Source organism: Pseudochaenichthys georgianus, chromosome 11 (assembly GCF_902827115.2).
Source record: "Pseudochaenichthys georgianus chromosome 11, fPseGeo1.2, whole genome shotgun sequence".
Lineage (NCBI taxonomy): Eukaryota > Metazoa > Chordata > Actinopteri > Perciformes > Channichthyidae > Pseudochaenichthys > Pseudochaenichthys georgianus.
In genome coordinates this window covers 19640306-19664476 of record NC_047513.1, presented here as the reverse complement: position 1 = coordinate 19664476, position 24171 = coordinate 19640306, and the positions used below count along the sequence as shown (strand labels likewise).

The 24171-nt window shown below is 40.4% G+C and overlaps 2 protein-coding genes across 2 annotated transcripts; one reads left to right on the top strand and one right to left on the bottom strand.

Annotated features, from left to right (window-relative positions):
• Window positions 1-2764, top strand: LOC117455286 (aurora kinase A- and ninein-interacting protein). The gene is made up of 4 exons (XM_034094723.2): window positions 1-117; window positions 495-607; window positions 743-899; window positions 1307-2764. The coding sequence occupies exons 2-4, from the start codon at window positions 515-517 to the stop codon at window positions 2353-2355; spliced, it is 1299 nt and encodes a 432-aa protein (XP_033950614.1). The 5' UTR covers window positions 1-117; window positions 495-514; the 3' UTR covers window positions 2356-2764.
• On the bottom strand, window positions 2683-23937 carry cap2 (cyclase associated actin cytoskeleton regulatory protein 2). Its single transcript, XM_034094722.2, has 13 exons — window positions 23708-23937; window positions 18748-18875; window positions 18543-18643; window positions 15980-16057; window positions 11478-11621; window positions 9618-9703; window positions 9004-9109; window positions 5253-5433; window positions 4644-4807; window positions 4430-4553; window positions 4259-4341; window positions 3771-3911; window positions 2683-3580 (listed from the first exon to the last, which is right to left on the bottom strand). The coding sequence occupies exons 2-13, from the start codon at window positions 18863-18865 to the stop codon at window positions 3497-3499; spliced, it is 1410 nt and encodes a 469-aa protein (XP_033950613.1). The 5' UTR covers window positions 18866-18875; window positions 23708-23937; the 3' UTR covers window positions 2683-3496.
• Window positions 23938-24171: the final 234 nt, after the last annotated feature.

The window sequence follows — 24171 nt, the reverse complement described above, 5'->3', positions numbered from 1 at the left end:
CCGAGGCGCGAGACTCAAACAAACGGAAGAGGACACATTTCTGAAGAAACGTCTAAGCTACACAAGTTTAAAGAAGGACAAACGAAAGCTAGAAACGTCCCAGAGCCATTTTATGAGGTCAGTTCAAATCTGATATGACCACTTGTGTTATAAGGAGAGCTAAAGTAAGGCATTTATAAATACAAATCACCTAACGTTAGCTGTTAGCGATGGTGGCTAGCTGATAGTTAACAACGGTTTGTTCCTTAGTTAGAAATGTGTTGAAATTATGGTGTGATTAAATTAACAATAACAAATCGAACGGGATATTGCTCTTAAAGCAAACTGTATATTACTGTCGATGTAGTGCAAATAGTAATGCATTCATTTAATAATTTTGTAAATGTTACATGTTGTTTGACAAACTGTGGTATCAATGTTTTACATTTTGTATGCAATGATTTCTAGATTGCCTTATTGAACAACAGTATTTTGTTTTGTTGAATGTATTTCAGAGCTTTATTCCCCTCTTGCCATGAAGACCTCCAAACCATCTCTACAAACCTCCACCCAGGAGGAGTGTGGAGTTTGGCTGGACACTGTGCAGCTGAAAGGAAAAGCTAAGCAGGTTTGGAAACTAGCTTTTTAAATTCTGACTGAATAGCTATTTTGCTAGCTCTCTAAATAAAGGTGTGAATCAAGACATTTAATAGAGTATCTTAGTAGGATCTTTACTTACCTTTTTTTGCATCTTGTGTTTTAGAAACGAGCCCCTCGTCCCATTTCTAAGCTGCTGAATCCCTTCACTGAGGGCAGGGGATACAGTTTGTCAGTGGCACTCAACTTCACTCAGACCAAAATGGAGATGCCGAAGACAAAACAGAGCGCTTTATCCACCTTCTTCACAGCTCAGCGCAGAGGTATGTTGCATGATCCCTACTGCCATCAGGTTGTCAAGACATTTTCTTAGGATAGATATCATCTTATGTTAAATCAGGCCATTCAATTGAATGTTTATATTTAAGCAGCTATGTTACATATCCTTTATTTAACCAGGTAAAAAGTCTCATCTTTTTCAAGAGCGACCTGGCCAAGAAGGGCAGCATGAACAAAGTTACAACAGATACAACACAGACAATACAGGCAGACGAATACAGCGGTCGTAAAACACACATTAAATGGCACATTAACCAGTCAATATGCAAATAAAAGAAACCATTATAAACATTAAAAACTGGCACAATTTAAAACGACTTCAATTATGGGATATAGCAAACACATCGACCAGTGTTAACATATTGTTTTTTTCTACACATTCTGTCTGAAGTTCTCAATAAGATGACAACTTCTGAAGTGCCAAACACAGATCATCTGCAGCCTTCTTCATCAGCCGCCTCATCCACGCATGCCCTCACTGCACCCACCCCTGTGTTATCGGGAACAAAACGAAGACGTGAGATGGATCTTGAAATATCTGACTTACACAACTCTGACCCTTGTGTGTATCATGAGTGGGAAAGTGAAAATGTGGCTGAGCCTGAAGCATCAGAGTGGCAGGAAGTCAGTCACACACATTCTCAAAACATGGACCGTGAAGATGGAGATGAGCAGTTTGAGGAGATAAATCCACCACAGAGTAAGAGGAGGGTCACTGCAGCCTCCTCTTTCCCAGCTGACAGTCAACCTCCTCCTCAGGCGTGGAGTCAGGATCCGCTGCTCACATTTAGCCAATATTATGACGATGAATGTGACCAGATGAATGAGAAAAATACTACAGGGAAGAACTCTGAGCCAAGTTTCCCATACAGTTTACAAAGTGAGGATGCCTTTGGTATTCAGATCGATGTGGAAGGTAGAACCTCGACTCAAAAATCCTTGAAAAACACTCATTCTTCTCAGATGGACGATGAGAAAGAAAACAGCAGGGTTTGGTCTTCTATGTCCCCAAAAAAGCACTCGGCTCTCTCTCATATTGAACCTCTTTCTTATCATAAATGGACAGAACCAAAAAGTGCATCACCTCAAAAACATATTCCTGTGCAGCCGTGGAAAAGGGCTGATAAAGAGGAGAGCCCTGAGTCACAGTTCAAGTGGACAAAGCCAAGCACTCCTTTAAAAAAACGAGCGCCACAGCAGTCCTGCAGGGAGGTTGACGAGGACAGTCTGGCCATGTTGTTCACTCAGGACTCTGAAGGCTTCAGGGTGATCGCACACAGAGGTCTGCAAACCAGGAGTCCACTCAAAGATCAGAGTAACACCAACTCTGGGACGGGGAGAACGAGCGCTTACACATCTCTGGTGGAGGAGGAGGAGGAGGAGGAGGACGAGATGCTCTTTACTCAAGACTCTCAGGGAAATATGGTGATCAAACACTGAAAGAAGCCTTTGACACACGTTATTTGAGCTTATATCTTGATAATTGATCTCCACTTTTTGTCTCCTCAAGTACTGAAACAGTTTTAAAAAGCTAAATTATACTGTTTGTTTCCATAATGACCGCACTGACTTAAAAGCTACTTGAAAATGAAAATATTTAAACTTAATCTGTGACTGCCTTACCTCTCTTTATCTGTAAATATTGTGGATTCATCTGGATGTTTTAGTCTGTTTTTCATTTTGGAGCTCCCTTGTCGTGTTTGTGATATTTCTGCTCTCTGATAGTGAAATATCTTGTTCTCTTTTGCAATAACACCAACAAGCAAGAACTGAGGGTTTTGGTTTTATTTGAAAAAGGATACACAATAACATCAAGTTGTTTCATGTAAATTAAACGTTTTGAAAAGCATTAGTGGTGTAAACTTCTCTTACATATGCTGGTGCCATGTGATACATTGCTACAAAGTGATAGAGAGAGTAGGAAGTGCTCAAGTGGATATTTACTACTACAATCAATTTTAAGAGTTTACAAATGTGCAGTGCTTGTAACTTGATGTCTAAATATTCATAGAAGTTAGTAGTGAAGTACTGACTGATTATACTGCATATATATAGACTGCCAGTACAGTACTTCATGACGCACATTAAGGAGTTCCTAAGACACACTTCATTTGATGGAAAATATACCACATTGTCCCAAACTTAACTCCAAGTGATGTTTGTGAACATTATGTAACAGTTTCTCTAGAATAATGTATCTGCTGTGATCTAAATTGTGCTTTAACTCTCAGATAGTGAATTTAAAAAAAGCACAGTGGTTATAATGTTGAAATATAATGGCTTGTTACATAAATGCCTTCATGCTAGTGCGCAGACATGTAAGAAAAGGTAAACACACTGTTTGTGGGACTTAAGCCTGAGCTGTCTATTTATTGTTTTGTAGTGAAGATTAATAAACCTGTTATCACTGGTTCAACTTGTCTTAATAGTTTCAAAGTGCTACAGAGATATGACATTACAAATTGAGAGACAACGAGCAGACCAAAAGAGAATCTGTTGCAGTAATCCCTTTGTATTTTAGACGGAGAGACTATTTAAAAAAAAAAGATAAAAACAAATGCTGAGGATAATGAAGCGTCCATCAGCCTGCCATCTCAGTGGGCTCCGTCACCAGTCTGCAGCCGTTCCACACCGTCTTGAACTGCTCCGGTACTGGAAACTCCCTCTGTGGTACAACAAAGAAGAAAAAACTTTTATTGAATTATATTTTCATGAATTATGAAACACAAAGTCTAATGCATACTGAGAATGTTTCTTATTCATTGCAATGTGCCTTTGCATGAAAAGATCTGATTGGGAGAACCTTCCCAGTTCACACAGATCCCTCCCTGTCCCTTTCGATCTCAGACACTCACGTAGTCGTCGTCTTGTGGTACCAGGATGTTCATCTCGGAGCTCTTGGCACTGACGATGTCGCAGTTCAGAGAGTCCTTGCTCAGGTAGACCTGGCAGCCCTCTGTCGTGTTGATGGAGATGGTGGGAACCTTTCCCAACACCTAGAGAAAGACATCTCGAAATGACTGAGGTGGCAAAATATGCACCGATATAAAAATAAAACTGATTGCAAAGTTTTGTAACAGAATACAATGAAAACAAGTGCCACCTGACACTGAATGAGAATATAGCACAGCTGCTGCTCACATACAAAGCGAAGCTAAATGGCAGCCATCATTGCTGTAATGCTGCATTCATGTGGTGGTGCACAAATAATCGAAAATCACGTGAAATCAGGAGAACTGCTGCCAAACTCAAACATTTCGCCATCATATGTGAATACATCTGTTCAAGCAGATGCCCTAATGCCGGAATGTTGGATCTGAAAGCCAATACATGTGTTTCTCACCTGTATTTGAATTGACTTGGAGTTGATGATCTCCACAATCCCAACCACGTTCTCAAAAACTAAACCCAGCTTCTTGCAGTTGTCTGGAGAGAGATGATACGTGTAAAGTAAGTCATATTCAGAAATGATTATTTAAATCTCACATTTCCAGTCTATTTTCAGGCCACTCACCAATGATGATGGAGTTAATTTTGCCCTTAATCTGCAGGGTGGAGTTGTTGCAGCCGAAGACGTAGACCACTTGTTTTAACTCCGTCTCCTCTATGACCAGGTCGTGTTTCTGCTCAAAGTTCTCCTACAACACAAGGGATTGGATTCAGTCAATAACATGTGACATACCATCATACAAAAAGGTTACTCTCTTAAAGAGAAACATTTGACGTACCACCCTCCATTTCTTCCCATCCAGCATCATCAGAGGGGGTCTTTTCTGGACGGTTGCCTTGGAGGAGTTCATGTTCCCCGGAGACTTTGTTTTGGTCGGTGCTGCTTGCGAACGCAGATTTGGGTTCTTGTGGGTCTTCTTTTCCTCTGATACATGCTTTAGACCTATAGATTAAAACAAATGGAAGTGTATTTGCACATGCAGGGATGTAAGAATGAATTTATATATGTGTGAACTACCTCAGACATTTTAAACAAACACATTTTAAAGAAAACATTGTGTAAAATGTGTTATTCCTGTGGGAAAAAAACAAAAACGTTTTATTGTAACATAAAGTTAATTTAATTGTCCAGTTTTCAACAAAACCAAACCACAACATAGAAGTCCTAACACAATAACAAAAAAATGCCAAATGGAAGATAGGAAAATAATAAAAAGATATAGGGGACATAGACTAAAAGTAAATACAAAGACTATCACAAAAAAAGCGTATCATTGTTAGTTGTCACACTTAATTTCTTTTTAGTTTAATTGATTTAAGTCTCTCTAAAAAAGTCAAATTTGTATAATACTTGGTCCATTCCTTACTATAACCTTTCTTCAACCCACCTTTAGTGATGTCCATGCCTTGGTTGAGCTGGGCAAACAGTGCTGAGTGTGGGGGGGTGCCCACCTGAGGCTGGGAGTCATCAGTGAAGACCGGAGGTGGGCCGGGGGGAGGAGGGGGAGGTGGGGGAGGACAGGAGGGAGTGCTGGGGGGCTCAAAGATAGAAGGAGGAGCGATGGGGCCCTGGAGGGTAGAGAAAAACAGGCTTTAAATGAAAGTAAACGCAGTGGTGACAGGTGGTTTATGAATGAAAGCTGCAGGGACATTTCTCTCCAGCAGAGGGAGTGTTGCACTGGAAATATATTGAAGCTTCCTGTCTTTTGGACCACATGGTGTCTGAGATTGTTTTCTGACTACATGGTATATGACACTTTTTACCAGTCCTAAGACCTTTACTTTCCTTTTGCTGCTTTTACTGTCTATATCTGTTTGTACTATGTGTTTATATGTTGTACCAGCTTGTTCCCAGCTCTTTGTTATAGCTATATGATGTTTACAAACGGGAATATTCTAAATATCTTGTGCATTTCCCATACAGATTTAGTAAAACAATTATTATGTTGGTAGCAAAAATCCAGGTGCTGGAGGAAAAAAAGGCCATCCTTTTGAGTTGTGTTGTGTGTGAGCATGCCTGATGAAAGACAGATTGAGAAATTCTACAATAAAACTTGTCTAGATCTTTTGATACATTGCGCAGGTTTTTGTGTAGTTCTCTCAAAAATGAAAATCAACCTGACCTACTTTGCCTATTCGTAAACGTTGGCATCTCCGCTAGAATTTAAAATGAAGTTCAGTGGCTTTGAAAATGGTTGCTGACTGACTAAGTGGTACATGTAATCAGTGCTATCCAGTCCACATCAATGTGTCTAAAAAGAAGAGCTTTAACTCTTGAAATGTGTACAGTAGAAGTTCCCAGCTTTCTATCGACTACAGTGAAGAGAAGCAGACACACACACACACACACATTTGCACACACAGACTGAAGACCTTGCACAGCTGCCAGAGACAGACACACCTTTCACAGCGGTTCAACCGTCACATTACGCGCTTCTGAGTGCAGTTGAGACTATTTGACCTTTGACCCGAGGCACATGTGTAGTGAATATCACTGCTCAACAATGCTGACCTGTTACACTAAACAACTCAGCGCATACCACTGGATTAGGACCAGCAACGAGTGTGTGTGTGCTTCTACATGGTTGTAAAACAGTCTGACTACCTCTTTGTGTTCATGCCTGCTTGTGTGTGTGTTTGTGTGTAGGGTACACAAACAAGTTCTTCTGAAGCAGAGGGAAACCTAACTTTTGCTAAAAGGTATTTCCGCCCCCTTTTTATATGTTGAGGGGTGTTTAATCATAATTAATCAACAGAAAAGCACAATGAAGACTTCATCTCTGGTTTTGTGTTTTAATCGCTAATTTTGACTGTTTTCCGACATTTTATAGGCCTTAACAATTCCAAATAAAATAGAAACCAAATGATTTTGCGCAGACCTACTTTAGAATGGGTTGATTTTATTTTTGTACTTTACTGCTCAGAGGCTGCCACAAATTGCTTACAGAGCACCGAGAGGACAATTTGAACAAATATTTAACAACTTGGTGACACAAATCAGAGGAGATTAGATACGTCATTGTTGCCCCGCAGCAATGTTGGTGGTAATTGTTTGCATGGCAGATACAGTGCAAAATACTTTGTTAAAACGTGGCATTCAATAGAGATTAACTAATGGGACAGAGTGAGTGAGTGAGTGAGTGAGTGAGTGAGTGAGTGAGTGAGTGAGTGAGTGAGTGAGTGAGTGTGTGTGTGTGTGTGTGTGTGTGTGTGTGTGTGTGTGTGTGTGTGTGTGTGTGTGTGTGTGTGTGTGTGTGTGTGTGTGTGTGTGTGTGTGTGTGTGTGTGTGTGTGTGTGTGTGTGTGTGTGTGTGTGTGTGTGTGTGTGTAAAGTCACCTCCATATGTTGGCCTGTGCATGTGAGAGTATAAGCGTGTCACTAAACCCTGCCGGCCTGCAGATGACGGCTGTGTTAAAGCGGGACCAGCCCAGCGGTTTAGGTTACGGCTGGCTGTGTGACTCTTTGTCGGGGTTCTTCTGTGAAGAAAACATCCATTCAAGTAAACCCTGAGGACCACCTGTTAGTACCCCACACTCCCGTCCTTGTAGGCACACACACTCCGTCCCTCACACACACTTCAGCTCTGTCGTCTGACAGCAGCAGGGACAACAGCTGACACACACACAGCCACTGGAGGCTCTCAAGTTTCTGCTTGTAGAAAACACACACAGCTGTTGGGCATTAGCTTCACATCAGGCTTTAACCAAATCATTTAAAACGTTTAACATTTGGGGTCATTTGCTTGCCTGGGGTAAGCCCTGAACCTTATCTCTCCTTCATGAATGATCTATATCTTGAAATTCATATTAGAAATGAAGTTTAACATCGTCTTATCAGATGTCACAGCCTCACACATCTACAGTCTCCCTCCATGCCCACCCTCTCACCCAGTTGCCCACTTTTAGCATTTTTCAGAAAGATTAGCAATGGATGGACCTAGTTTCAGACCTGGAAGTGAAATTAAACTCTTATCTTGCCATAAAGAATGGAGACAGGAGGATATTCCTCCTAGCATTTGGGGAAGTCACTGGTCCAGGTCAAGAAAAAGTCCAACACATATTCCCTCGTCAAACCTTTAGTTTTTATTTTTTTTATCTCAAATCTTAGTCTCGCTGTTTATGTTGGTATAGGTTTTTGATAGTAGCTACGCTGGCAGTTTCCCCCTGTTTCTAATGTTTTGCTTTGCTAACCAGGTTAAAGCTTGATAATTACGTACGGATATGAGTTTGGTATGTATCTACTAATTTCACTCTCAGCAAGAGCAACATCAAATAAAAGTCAATACACATATTTCCTAAAAGGTCAAAAAATGGTTGTCCTTGAATTAATAAAGATGAGTCTGGCTTACAATAAATAAAAAGGGTCAAGTGTGCGTAAAAGGATTTGGATTTCAAGCCATAATAATCCCTGGGATCTTGTGAGTGCAGAGGAGTCCCAGAGGAGACATCCATAAACAGAAATGTGTGTGAGTGACGGAGGTTTTGGGAGATCCACGGCGAACCCTCGGGTGCAGCTACTGGAGAGAAGCTCATTCATTCATGCTCTCTGCGGCGGTTTATGTAACCGGCTGCTCCATAACTAAAAATGGAAGTGTACTGCAAAAGCAGGAGTTAATTTGAGCTCCGATGTAAAAATATCTCAGCCTGTGAATGGAAACTAGATGAAAAGACAGCTAAGATAATAAACAAGTTGTTACAGCAGTAATTTATTGTGTTCAGGCATGCATATGCAAAACTGGGGAAAAAGGGTCTGGAAGCACTCATTGAAGCACCATGACTCGTGCTAGGTTGCGCATCAAAATGTGTATCTTTAAAGACGAGTCTTGTGCCATGGTTTTGAAATTGTAAAACCAATCTTGCAAAATACCAATATGTAGCTTTACATGGCTTCTCCTCTGTCACCCCTTGTTTTAACCAAGAGTTACTCAAATGATATAGAAAGGCCCACCAAGCAAATTGACAGGAAATGTTCCCAAATGTGATAAATGAAGCTCTGGCAATCTAGCACCCTGTTTCTGATACTTTCCTTAAAATACAGCAGCTAGTTCTGTGCCTTTCAGCATATAAAAAACCCCATAGATTGGTAAATCATTTGATTTTTATCAGAGGGGCTCTTAACTTTGAGAGAAGAAGTACTCACGCTCATGCACCACTCCAGTCCTGTAGTGTGGTGCTCTTTGATGAAGGACTGCATCACGGTCCAGATTCCAAGGTAGGAACGCACCCAGTCTACATGACGTTGGTCGCTGGGGGAAAGGGGAGTTTGGTTAGACAAAGATATGATGGTCAGATGAAAACAGAGAGGAGAATGAGGTAAGCAGTGACGAAAAAAGGTGCAAAAGAAAAGGAAAGTAAAGATTGGTTAGAGCAAAACATCATGAACATCTAAAGTGAAGCATTGTACAGATTAAGAGAAGCATATTGTAGTCATAGAAATCTAACCTAATGCATCTTAGAAATAGAAGGTCATTTCTATTTAGAAAACCTTGCACAAGCGTTTTTACTTCCATTTATCATCACATCTCGACTTGAATTTGTAAGATCAGAAGTACAATTTGTGCTATTAGGCAATGTACTGCAAGTTATCCAAATCACTCCTAAACTAGAACTGCATGAAAAATTAGTTTCCAAAAAAAATTCATGCCGCAAAATTCCAAGTATCACAAGATTGTCATCGTCTTAAATTAGGTTAAACATAGAGAATCAATGTTTTTGACAGAACATTTATTGTGCTGTGAAAAATGAGTTACTTACGTTTCCTTGTAGTCCTTCAGCACTCTGTTGGTGTAGAAGATGGCAGAATCATTCAGCTCCTTCACATATGGACCCGGCTTCTGACACTGAAGAGATATTCATGCTCATTAGGAAACATTCATCTCAATGTTAGTATGGCAGAAACACTGTCAGACGTATCTGTCTTTCAGCTGACTTGTCTTCATCATGTCATAGTAAAAAGCAGCAGAGCTCATAATGACATACAGTAGAGAGATGTTGGATATGACCTGTGTGCTAAAGGTCCGTCCTGACAGAAACACTGAGCAGCTCTAGAGGCTTTTCTTTGAGAACTCAAGTGGAAAATCTTTGATCTTAATCTAAATGATTTTCATCCCTAAACTCAAAGGACAGAGACTGATGAAAAGCAGATAGTGGGACACATGCTGTAAAACACAGTGGGCTGTGTTTATTTATACTTATCTGTCTGCGACATTGTTATAGTTTTAGCAGGAGATAACAAACATTCACATTTTCTTACATATTAGGTAAGAGAACTTAGATTTTTTGCTTAGAGTTGAACTTTTTTGACTTTTTATGGTTTTACATGTGCATGCCAATGTTCAAATACCATTTGTGTATCTGAGATGTTCAAAAAGTAAAACCTACTTTCAATTTAGGATGTTTTTTTCCCCTTGTACATCATTTATATTGAAAGAAAGATGGATATTTTCCATGCCTACATTTTATTGAAGGTTAAAGTTTCCTTGAAGGAGTTTATTTTATTCTTTTGTATACACACGTGTTTTTGTGCTTTTTAATGTTATTTTAGGCTGATACGCATCTTCTTACGTGTGTTGTCCTGTATACATGTGTAGTGCTGCGTACCTGGACTCACATTCAGGTTCAGGTCCGGACTCAAGTCCAGAAGTTCAGGTTCAGGTCGGGACTTATAAGTCCGGACCTGAACCCATGGCTTGTGTCAAGTTGTGTGAGTAACTAAAGTGAACTTATTGTGAGCTAATTATCAATTGAAAATTAACTCATAATCAACTCAAATTCAAACTCGTCAGGTTTATTGTGCTCCCTTCCAACTTGTGTCTACATTTCTCTAAAAAGTACAAATGTAAAAAAACACTTTTTGCCACTTAAGTCTACAAATGACTTATGACAGCAACTACAGTGAACTACTACAAAGTTCAAACATTTATTTCATTTACCAAACTAAAGTAACCAAACAGTCCCTGAGCTGACTGAGCCTAAATCCCTAAAACGGTGCTGAAAGGTAGAGTGTAGAGTAGACTATACGCATTACACACCGACTATACAGTATAGGCTACACTGTAGTGACTGTACAGTCAGAGTGTACTGTACTGTCTGTACACCATGTATTTTCTACAACTCTACATGTGTACATTATACAGTACATACTGTTAGAAATTAAAATCAATGTTGATATGGCGTCATTTTTTAATTAAATACACTAATTTAAATCAATTTTATTCTGAAAAAACCGGAAGTTCACACTATTAACTTAATACTTTTATTCTGAAAATTATTCACTTCCGGTTAGCATTTCGCCACATGCTACGTTTTCAAACCGTGAGTCGAAGGTGAAATGACATGTGATGTTGTACACTGAGCACACTGGGATTAGCAATCATTTATTGACGCTGAATAACGTGTATCAGGGAATGTTTAAATAACCACAGACACCAGAATATATGTAAGTGCTAGTTTTTTTGCGAGTCCAAGTACCGGTTCCTGACGTTCCGGTTTGAACCGAAACTTTGTACAAGTCCAGTACCGGTTCGGCGTACCGGTACGCAGCACTATACATGTGTGTGTTTTTATGCTGTGTAATTTGTGTGTTTTATACTGTGTAATGCTCATCTTCCTCACCACAGCCACCCAGCCCAGAGCGGGGATGCTCTCGCTGACGGCCGAAAGGTGGTTGAAAAGGTTGCTGCCGCGGTTTCGCTCACGGAAGCTCTGGATCTCATGGATGTGATCCGAAATCGGCTTCAGCAGGTCTTTCAGCTCCATCTGCAGATGAAGAAGATGTGGGCAGAATATTTAAACTTGTAAACAGCATGTTACACTAAAATTCAATCACAAAGAAAACTTGTAAAAGCTACCAAAGATTATAACTTCTTAAGCAAAACATGATAGCTACTTTCGTCTTCAACATGTTTCAGATTATTTTCATTTCCAAACACCAGCATTGTTTCCCGGCCTACTCATACCTAGCCTTCTCTTGATGCAGTCACTCACTCATTCCTAAACTATACTAGAGGTCAGCAACCCATTTTATTAGCCAGAGTTTTTTTTCCATTGGATTTTCCAGATCTCAGCTACATAACGTCTCCCAGCACTCGGCTCCCCTCCCCATCGCTCTGTTCCTACAAAACATTCCTGGGTTCATGGGGAGATCCCTCTGTCCTTGTAAGGCATACCGCTCCTGCAGTGTTTACAGTTTACCTTTCACACACACATGGCTCCGGGAACATAGTGTTTCATTGTGGGAATTACTGCTCTGATCTGCAGTGAAAATAGCTATGTGAAATATTTAATGAGCTGTGACCAAAGCTGTTTATCCAGATGAGAAGTTGCAGAAGACTTATTTATTGGAGTAGCGGATTGATTGCATTCATTAAGATAGGCCAGTGTATTTCCTTTCATAATATCTGTCTATTTAAGTTATATGATGTAGGGTAAGGTATAATAGCCGTAAAGTATATGTAGCGATTCCACAGTTAATTGATGTGTGTAAGTGAGTGTCAAGAAGCAGGTTTAATTTGTAGTGTACATAGATGTAGATGTCAGCTCCTATGCTGCGTGCAAAGGAGAAATAGAAATAGTCCTCCTTTTTTCAACCTAATTCTTCCCTCGATGAGATGCACATGATCTCCATAAGCTGAGATGGACGCTCCTTTCTCTGATCATACAGCTGATTTTATTCTCACTAAATCCAGCTGATATTGGTGTGAGAGCAGCTTTGAAGCAAAAACAGATAGCATGCAGATGTACTAGGGGTTGCTATGTAAGGATGATTTGAGGTAACATGAATTTGAGTCTAAATCAGGAACAGAAAATGTCCTCTACTTCTGCAACCAACAATTACTATAGATTATTTTTTCATTTATGGCATGTTTAAACTAATTAATTGATCACCAAATACCGACAAATCAACTAATCTTTTTAGCTCCACAATTAATGTGAAAATCAATAAACAGCGAGGACACAAACAACTGACTCTCAGAGCCGTCTGTCCTTCTCTAACTTCCACAACAACAACAACAACAACAACGTCGTCATGTGTTGTGAGGTAGAGTGTGGACTTCCCCTCACTCATGCTGCAGTGAGAAGCGAGACAAATATATTCGCTATATTCCCGAGTGACTTGTTAACTGAAAATGTTTTGGCAAATGTACATGCTGGCATCAAGTTAGTACAGATTTTACAATTTTCCATGTAAAACCCTTCAGCTATTACTAGCTCAGGATAATGTTGACATCTTCTAGCACAGCTGTTGTGGGAACAAACACTAATGCATTCTTAAACACAAAGAAATATATATTACTTTTACGAACTTATCTCAGAAGCTACATCTGCTGGTTGTAATAGCTAAATTATGGAAAGAGCCAGTCCAGCTGTTTCCTGCTGTTGTAGTCTTTATGCTAAGCTAATAGGGTGAAAGCTGTAGCGTTTTCTTCAAGAATTCAAGGTAACACTGGGAGAATGGTTCATATACTAATGGTCATTTTGAGAGTTAGGTATTCCTTTTAAGTCACTGCATTAGGAAATGTTAATGACGTACGGTTGAACTAAAAAGGAAATAATCTCTGAACAAAGATGACAAAATTGGGGCAGAGACACAGACAAACAGGAAGAGAATGAGCAGACAAAAGGCTCAGAAACATTGGATCACATTTTTTGATAGGCAGTGTGTTACAATGGAACAGCGTATCTTGGCTTCCTAAGCAGCGGATCAAAGGCGGAGAAGCGACAACGGGAAAACAACTGTAACTGGGAAAGTCTGCAAGTCTGAACTGCCAGACACAAGTTAACAGGCCAACTTGAGGTCACATGGGAGAGAGGCTTACTTTCTTTCACTCTAACTCTAACTCACACACACACACACACACACACACACACACACACACACATACTGACAACAGGCTCAAATATAGAACATGCCCATAAAAAGTCAGAGAGCACAACAGGGGCTGCGCTGCAGAGAAAAGCCAGAAGTTTGTAATCTGTGTGTGTGTGTGTGTGTGTGTGTGTGTGTGTGTGTGTGTGTGTGTGTGTGTGTGTGTGTGTGTGTGTGTGTGTGTGTGTGTGTGTGTGTGTGTGTGTGTGTGTGTGGGGAGAGGAGAGGCTGCACTGTTCAGAGTCACACACACTTTTCCTTCTCTGACTGATCTGTATCGAAGAACTCAGATATAGACATGAACGTGTGAGTGATGTGTGTGTTTGTTTGTGAATGTTTTTCAGGAAATGGTTTGTAGTGGTGGTAGTTGGTGCGAATATTCAGTGCATGTGTGTGTGCGTGTGTGTTGCGTGTGTGCGTGTGCTCTGAAGGGTTTATTGTGGGTCATGTTGACTGTAAGTAAAGAACTGATGTCCCAACCATGTCGAGCTGCAGCAGCCCCGACTCAACAATGACTTTTCCTACATATCATTCTTTTATTTGGCTTTTTAGCAAACAGAAACATGACTCTGGGTTGCATCAGTAATCTGAGCTAAACTGGTATCTACCACTGTATTGGTGAGTATAATTGATGAAGATAAAACATGGGTTTGTTCGCATAAAGCAGCTACAGCGCCCATATGTCTAGCTTATACTTTAAGAATCTTGTAACTAGCAGGTGAGACAATCCCTCGTGATATTTTGATAACTTTAGCCTGTATCTAGCAACAACAAAAAAACGTATTAAATACAATTATTTAGTGATGATAACTTTGTTTTGACAGCAGCTAAAGGCACTACATTCAGGCCCTGTCTATATTACTTTTTGAAAACATGTATTTTTCCACTCTGTCCGCACAATCTTTGTTTTAAAATGTTGTTTTAAATTTAAATATATAAATCTCTAAAAAGTACATGTGAACACATCTGTGTAAATGCAGGGAGGCGTGTGGTGCAGTGGGTTGTCCGTTGGTGTTCAAACCCCACTGCAGTCACCATGTCGTTGTGTCCCTGGGCAAGACACTTCACCCCAAATTGCTCCTGTGGGGATTTCCCACAGTATTGAGTATGTAAGTCGCTTTGGATAAAAGCGTCTAACAAGTAACATGTAATGTAATGCACACCAGGTATCAGTACATGTGTTTGGCGATCACGTGAGTATAGAGGTGTTCTGGCTTTTCGTCATACGGCAGTGGGCAGGGTTACATCTAAAGTAGGTTGGGGAGAAAGCATAGGGAGAAAGCCATAGACGCTGACCTGACAGATAGAGAGTAATCACTTCCTGGTGGGCGCGCACACACACACACACACACACACACACACACACACACACACACACACACACACACACACACAGGAGGCCAATGGGATGATATCATATCAGCTCTCTCACTCACACACACACACACACACACACACACACACACACACACACACACACACACACACACAGAGGAGGCCAATGGGATCATATCAGCACGCACACGCACACACACACACACACACACACACACACACACACACCTCCCTCTCCCACCCCCCTTTCTCTATACGTGAACATGCTGGGAATGTGTTGTATTAGCGTTTTCTTAGTCAAAGAGCCGTGTAATCCCTCTGTGAACGGCCCGGCCCGCTGGGGAACACAGGAGGGAGGACACACATTGACACACAGAGCTGAGATAATGATCACTTTTATGGTAAATGAGAAACATTTGATGCCGTTTGAAACAGAATGACATGAGAGTTGCATCCCCTGCTGCAGTTAGCTTAGCAACACAAACAACAGCAGCCAATCATAATGATAAGATCTAGTCACATGACAAAATCAACAAATACCAACAGCAATAATGGCAGTGGGAAAATCATGATAATGTTACTTTAACTGTTGTCAAGGTTTTGGTAGATAACATGGTGGCACACATGATTTATGTTGCAAATAAAACACTAATAAATAACTTTTTAACTATTGTTTGCCATCCAGTAAAAGTGGTCTGGTTTTACCTAACAGAAAACTCCCCTCAAACAATAGACTCTAGTTGTACAGTCTTACACAGGACTCAGAGTTAAGGGTAAAGTGTCAAAAAATAACTGGCACATAGGCATATTTTCTAGAGTCAAGGTTTCTAAATCAATCCTTTTATTTATTATGCATTATGTAATCAAAGGTCTAGTCAATCATTCTATTATAACCACTATCAGTACGTCGTACCTGTGCAGGTTGCCGGTGAGTGGCCACCATCTTGAGGAAAGTTCTCTGAGTCTGCAGTGCGGTATTCACCATGTCCGCCTGTCAATCATAAAGAAAAAAGGTTAAATAGGTTTGGATTATAATACGTATAACAAGCAGCATGTGTAGTGAACAAAAACAAAAAGACAATTCATTTCATTTCAAACCTTTATTTATACAGATAAATCCCATTGAGATCATTGATCTCTTTTTCAAGGGAGACCTGCTCAAGTAGTTCCACATGAAACATAAAAACATAAATAGAACAGCAAAAGGACATCATACAGCATCATTTACAAAATTATCCACATAAACAGGTACCAATAGCTTCCGATTGAGTAGCATCCAACCGAGCTTTAAAAACATTTAGTGGCACCAGATTGTTCAGTTTCCATTTAATTTGCAGACTATTCCAAGACAGAGGAGCTGCGCATCTAAAAGCTGTCTTCCCTAAGACAGTCCTAGCAGTTGGCACATTTAATAAAACCACAGCATTCGATCTCAGGCAGTAGCCACTTACAATTCTCCGTGAGATCAGGGAGCAGATATAAGATGGAAGTTTCCCTAACATGGCTTTGTATATAAAAATGTACCAGTGACAATACTAGACAATACTACCTTGCTCCTTAGATTACTTTATTAATGTCACTATTTTTGGTGACTTTATCAGATTCTGAGTGTTTTATCCGGCCCAGATGTCAAGCAACAGTCCTCTTTAACCCACCTGTCATTTACCTGTGAGCATCTCAACCTTTGCCCCCACAGGAAGCGCCTAATAGCCTTTAGTTCACTTCCTGCAATTGAGTCAGTTTACGTTCTCACTGCAATTGAACCACATGAGGGTTTGCTTGCTCTGACACCCCTCTCACACTCAGTCTCAGCTGATTGTTTTTGGCCCAAACTAGATGTTCACAACGGACAAACTAAAGAAGGTTTGATGAAAACTGACTTATATTGGCTTTTGAATGTGGCTTAATTCATGCTAAAACAAAACAAGTCAACTTAGATTTTTCCTTTCACATGGGACACGAACACCAGTCTCCTGGCTGTCGGTGCAGTGTTTGTGTAACTCCTTCACCCCCCCCCCTACGTGCCTATGTAAGCAAACTTCTATGGACTTTAATTTAAAATGAATTTGTTAACATACAAAAATAAACCTAAGAGAAAATACATTTCCCTCAAATTGTGATTGACAGTTTGTGTTTGCATGATTGTGTATTCTGAACATAGAGAATATTACAGTGCATGACATTCTTTCAATCTCTTTCGTTTATGCTTTCATCGTGTTCTCCCAAGCTTATTGAAATCCAGGCTGTGAATCTGTCTGTCTTACACATACAAAAGAAAAAAGAGTCACGCACGCTGGTCCGCACACGCACACACGCACGCGCACACACACACACACACACACACACACACACACACACACACACACACACACACACACACACACACACACACACACACACACACACACACACACACACTCACACACACACACACACACACACACTCAGGGTTCGTCTCAGCCAGCTGTGTCCTGTGTATGTCTGAGACCTGCAGTCGCGGGCCAAGGGAACCACCGGGGAGGCTTTGACCATAAAAGGAGCTCTGCAAACTTAGAGAAAGCACCTCTGGCTCTCGCTCACACACTCTCCCTCTTTCTCATCCCGTCCAGTGATGGGACGCAGAGATACAGGCTTTCTTTCAAGGAACAGAGGAAGATAAACCAACATTTTCTTCTGGGATTTCTGTCTGCCCGCCTTTAGTCTTCACTCCCTGTTGTTCTGGATTTATTCAGCTATTATTGCCAACTGGCTGACCACAACACACACAGTCCTCTGATGGGAGTACAGGTCACTACCAAAAAGGAAACAGTGCTCCACTAGCGGTTTTATAAATGAAAGTAAGGTCGTAGTTCAATCATACTCCCACCCTTGGCTTTGTAGTGGACATGAAACCTTGGGCGATGGACCTCCCAAACTCAAACATCACCGTCCTTCAGCCTTCAGTGCAGCACTTCTTTAAGTGAGATCAAAAGCAGAACAATCCATGTTTGTTTAGAAATGTGCATCCAATCAAATGATGGTTTGGCACAGACAGACTGCACTAGTGGCTACACATTATCCATCTGTGCTCCCACTGAGAAAACATTTCAAACTGAGAATTTCAGAAAATGGGGGGCCACATCTGGAATTACATCTGGAGTTAAATTGGTAGTCCAACAAATAGTATTCCTCTTTAAGTATTGTTGATGGACTTTGAAGGGACAGCTTCTATATGTTTTTAATACTGAACTTTGTATGTAAAGTTGGTAGAGAGGGACTTGTATAATCACCTTCAAAGATCAATAAATAATGTTGAATTTGTAGTGCCTGCCATCTTTATCTCAGGCTGTAGCAGCTTGTTTGTTTTTCGTTAATAATTGAAGGTCATGAGTCATGAGTCAATCAACTCCTATCTTCTCTCATCTGGATTTCGATCGCTGAACAATATAAGGACGTTGTTTAGAGAGACTTTGGTGCATTAATCAAACACAACTTACATGTTTCTCCACCACGCTTCCTATGGCTCTGCTGTAGTTCATATACTCTGACACTGGACCTCTCAACAGGACGTCAAAGGCCTCCATACACCGAGACAGACCTGCAGACACAAGAGGGAGAGATTAAAGCTCTCATGTCCATCTTTCACTTCAATCTTTAACCTGTTGATACAAAAAAAGTTGAGTATCATTGAAGCAGACTTGCCTCCATCGATGCCATTGGTACAGTCCCCATTAGCCATGCTGTTGGACACCTGCATGGTGATGGACATTTTCTCCAGGCGAGTCACAGCTCGCTCCAGCCGCTCCACTAATCCTTCCATGGTGACAAACCTGGAAACAAAGAAACAGTTACTTGAGATGTACTGTGAGCTCACTAGTATAATGTTTTCATTTTGTGATACATGAAATTGTGTCTTTCCATCTTCCACATCACTATGGAGGGAGGAATCACTACTCAACTTCCCCATGCTGCTGCTCCTTAAAGAGCGATGTCATTACAGAGTGTAACTTAGTTGATGCATTGGGCTTAATATGAACACTGTCTCTGTTTGAGCTGCCTGGTCCTCTGCCACAGACACAACCTCTGCTATGTAAGGATCACAAATTGGATCAAGCAGGGAAAGAAAGCGACTGGAGTCAGACTGAGAGGAGGGACAGATAATTGAGTACAGTGGAGAAAATTAAGAAAACCGGTGACAACACCTGACAATAGAAACAATAGAAATCCATGTTTTCTGTTTGGGTCCAAAATAATCACATACAATACGCACAGAAAATACACTTTATACATAATTGGGAAATTGTCACTAAACTTTTAAATCACATAACTTGCGCTTTTTCAGCATAATAATGCTCAATAGAGGAATTGGAATGGATAGCTTATTTTTGTATTTAATATTGAGCAACATCTATGTCCCAGGATGGCATCAGTGACCTTGTAAAATCCCCAAATAATATTTCCACATGTTTATATATGCCTCATCGTGAGGCAATGCAGCGGTCAGTCAACAGATTGGAATTCAACCCAGCATCTCGCAGCATGTTTAGACAAACTGCTGGTTAACACGCTCGTCCTAAACTGACACCTGCTACCTCCAGGACCCACACACAATCCTATTGTGTGAGTTATAATCTGTTTATTTGCTTTACATATGATCTATACAAAAACACCAGGAGGTTCTGTGTTGCATTAATATGTCAGCTATGACTGGATTGTTTTCCCTGTCTGTAATCTTTGTGAATTATGTCTTGTAATTATGTGCTAGGAGCGGCTAAAATGTCCTGATGGGCGTCATCGAGCCGCCTCTCTGGAGAGTCAGATGCCTGTCGCAGGAATCAGCTGCTATTTCTGCTCTCTGGGTCACAACAGCTCTAAAACCTGGAGAGCTATGTCCCATGCTCCATGTTTTTTTTTCTTTATTAGAAAAGTTTAACCCTCCGGTATCACTCTGGACATTATTGTCCCAAATTACTAATTAGGGTAGTGCATTTTAATGATACCAGAGGGTGAAGTTAATTAAATGCATTATGTTCATATTTTTGGAAACAATTTCTCTGTACAATTGTTATAGTTAGTCTTGTAGTGAACAATGTTTTCTGTTAACACTAAACCAAAAGATGTATCTGCCATTATAACATTGTAGATCAGGTCAAAGTAATGTATTTACTCGAAACTGCAATAGTTTTAAATGCATGCAATTTTTATATTATATGTGCAACATTTCAAGTAAACTGTGTTTTGAATAGCAGAAAAATTAAATAAATTCTACAATACAAACGTTTATCCTGACGATTTGTTAATATTTACATCCAATGACTAATGTCAATGAGAAAGTGAGAAACCTGTGACTCTTCATCAATGACTGAAACCCTATACAATAAAGTGTGTCTTATTAGAAAGTTGTACTCTGTGGCACTAAAGTTAAATGTGTATTCTTTAAAATGTTGGAAACTGTATTTCTTTAGGGGCTAAAACATTTAACAAATGACCGTTGATCATCAGAAGAGGGGTCTGCTATAACAATGAATAATTTGTTATTGACGCCCGACTCTGAGTAATTGGAACAGGCCGTTTTCTTGTTCTGATGTTGTATAGATAATCATAAATGAAACCTAGAGACCATCCAACCAGCTCAGACTTCACACTTCTCTGAATTCTTCCATCATTTTGAACTTGTTTTGTGGAGTGGTGCGGTCAGAACCATCTGCAGCTCAACGTCACAAAAACCAAGGAGCTAGTGGTTGACTTCAGGAAACAGAGTATACCGCCCCAAGCCCAATTAGCATCGTGGGCATGGATTTGGACATTGTGGACAGCTACAAGTTCCTGGGTGTCCACATAGACAATAAACTGGACTGGAGTAAAAACACTGACGCCCTATATAAGAAAGGCCAGAGTCGCCTGTATTTCCTCAGGAGACTCAGGTCCTTCAACGTCTGCAGCACTATGTTGCAGATGTTTTATGACTCGGTGGTCTCCAGTGTGATCTTCTTTGCTGTAGTGTGTTGGGGCAGCGGGGTGAAGACAGCTGTTGCCAACAGACTCAACAAGCTCATCAGGAGAGCAGGCTCTGTCCTGGGAGTGGATCAGGAGTCGTTGGCAGTGGTGTCGGAGGGGAGAATGCTGAGGAAACTCCTCAGCATTCTGGACAACGGGTCTCCCCCCCTGCATGCCACACTGGTTTCAGCCACAGACTGAGATCACCGATTACCACCACACAGCGCCACAGGAGGTCTTTCCTCCCAGTGGCAATCAAACGTTTTAACTCTTCACCCTTAAGTAAAGGGAAGTGAGAACTTACACACCAACACTATGTGCAATATACATATCAATATAATTAACATAATTGCAATACACTCGCTGCTATATATATATATATATATATATATATATAACTATGTGCAATATTATATTATATTAGTATTAGTATTATTATTAATAATGCTATGATAACGTGCAATTAAGTAACTGCCACTACGTTTTAATTTTTGCACTACTAACTACTAAATATTGCTAATAATGATTGCATTGATTGTGTGACCATCTATGTTTCTATGTTTCATGTTGTCTGTGGATGTTTAATTGCTCTTTTTCTACTGTGTTTATTGTGTTTATTGTATTTTGTTACTCTGGTACAACAATTTCCTTCGGGATGAATAAAGTCTTGTCTTATCTTATCTTATCTTAAACACCTATAACGTTTTTGTGACTGCATCCTCCATGGACGTGACATTATTGCAGTGACAGAAATCATACACACACAATGCTGGCTGGTAATAATGACCTATTGCAGTCATATTATTGCAGCTTTTAATTTAATGCATTTAATAGAGGACAACTACTCTATTTTCTCAAGTACAAAACACTCCACTTAATCACTGTCACACTCAATAATAAGAAAGAGATTAAGAACCATGAGACAAAAACAGCCGGCGTCTGCACTGATTGCATTCATTGTCAGCCAGCCAAATTCTCCATGGCAATGCAAAGCCATGGCCAATAATGCTCTTTTAACTTTTCATAAACTCTAAATACATTCAGCCCATCAAGGAAACTGAAGGGGAACAGCAAGACACTCAGAAAATGTATGGGACAAAAACTGTCAAACACAAGACAACCTCAAAATGTTGCAGTCAATGGAGTTCATCTATCAGTAATTTGCAGCTGTTATATTAAGTGGACTTTAGCAGACTTTAGCCCCAGTGAATGAAAACATTATTCCCTCTGTTCCTGCCGACAGGTGGGCAGCAGCATTTGTCACAAAAAGTCCCCAACCGACAGCTGAGAAAGCACAAATGTTCCTGCAGTGGAAAGATATGACTGACTTTACCCTGAACCCACTGGCCTGGTATCTGATCTGTGGAGCTATATCGGGCCTCAGTCTGCAGCTATAGTAGGACTCTCTGACTGTAGGCTATTCTGATGCAGGTCTCGAAAGTACTATACTGTATAAATTCATTCGAGTAAACACGGAAATATCTGTTACAACTGTTTATCTAGTGTGTATGCTATGGCAGAGTCAAAGATATTTTTCAATGGGTCATTTTGGGCAATTTCTTTCCACCAATGTGTGACATTTAGAAGACTTTACATACATGACGACACATTCCCTTGCCCCCTTAATTGTGTTTTATGCAGAAAATGTAGGGGCAATTTTACTACTGGCAATGGCTTCAGGTGCTACAGTTGTTTATACAGCTACTAAACAGGAAGCTGTGACATCATCGGTATGTTAGTCAAAGTCTTCGTATTTAATCTACTTTCAAAAACACTTATATGGTTTCTTGTTTTATGTTGATATTTTTTTTACATAGCTGAAAGTGGACATCTTCCTTTAATTCAACTGACAAAAACGATGTTTAAATTATTCCGCAACTAAATAGGCGATATTATCTGCCAAATATATTGTGACAGTAGAAAAACTATGATATCAATATAATGTGGGTCTAATGGTGAAGAGTCAATGTCACTTAAGGAACCATTTAAAGCTGTTGTGGACATTTTCATCATTTGATATGACCCTAATCAGCAGAAAGGATCAATGGGATTTCCTTTTTTTCAGAGCACAGTAGCCTACTTCCGGTCAATGGTTACTCAAAAAATGTTTCTCAAAAGGTGGGTTTAGCCTAAATTTATCTCAACATCTAAGCCAACATAGACATGTGATACTATCATCAAAAGCTGTAGATGAACTTCGAGCAAAGATTGTTTGTCAAAAAAAATACTAAATTCGGAAAATGTACAGCCTAATGCATAATAGCCTATAACATAAACAGGCAGCTTGAATCTCTATTGTCTGATTACAGGTGGTGTTCACGCGGCACTCACAGGTCAAAGATGACGCGTCATAATAAAATATGACATGGCACACTGCTGGCATGCTGACAGCACTTTCACCGCCCCTCAAATCTGAGGCATCACACCTCAACATCACCGTTTCTCCAGAAGAAACGACATGAAAGAAAACAAAATCACCCTTAACATGTCATCACTCAGTGTTCTTATAGCCTACTGTAAGAAACCATGGTGTGCGGAGGGAGCAGGTGAAGATTACTTTGTTTGGACATGCTACTCTGCGACACCCCAATATCCCTCCGCCCCACCAAGAAAATGTACCAAACACCAAACTCAGTAACAAACTCGTCATAAAAAAACAACTTACCTTCCTCCTCTGGTTCGCTTTTTGCAGATGTTTTCTTAGGACTCTCAATATCCCGGGAAGAGTTCGTGTCTGTGTGCTGCGGTCCCCTCCTGCCTCCCAGCCCCGTCACTCAGCTGTCTCTTCCGGGAAGTCCTAAATAAGCCACACGTTGAACCTGAGAGAGGGACCGTGACTCAGTACCGCAGTGTATCCTCTCTCCGCGGCTCACGAGCTTTTACCTCGCAGGCAACATGGCAGCCTCAGACAGAGTTACTAAAAATAGTTATTGACGCTGCGGCGAAGTCTGCATGAGGGGAATGGACCTGAATTTACAGGGAAGTTTTCATCATCTTCATCCAGTGAAGTCGAGCCAAGGTTTGACACCTAACTTTGGTAATCCCCATTTTAAAATCTCCCCTTAAATATTAGCCTATATTAGTTCCCAAGCAGGTTTTATATTCTGGATCAATTAGAGCCTTTAATAA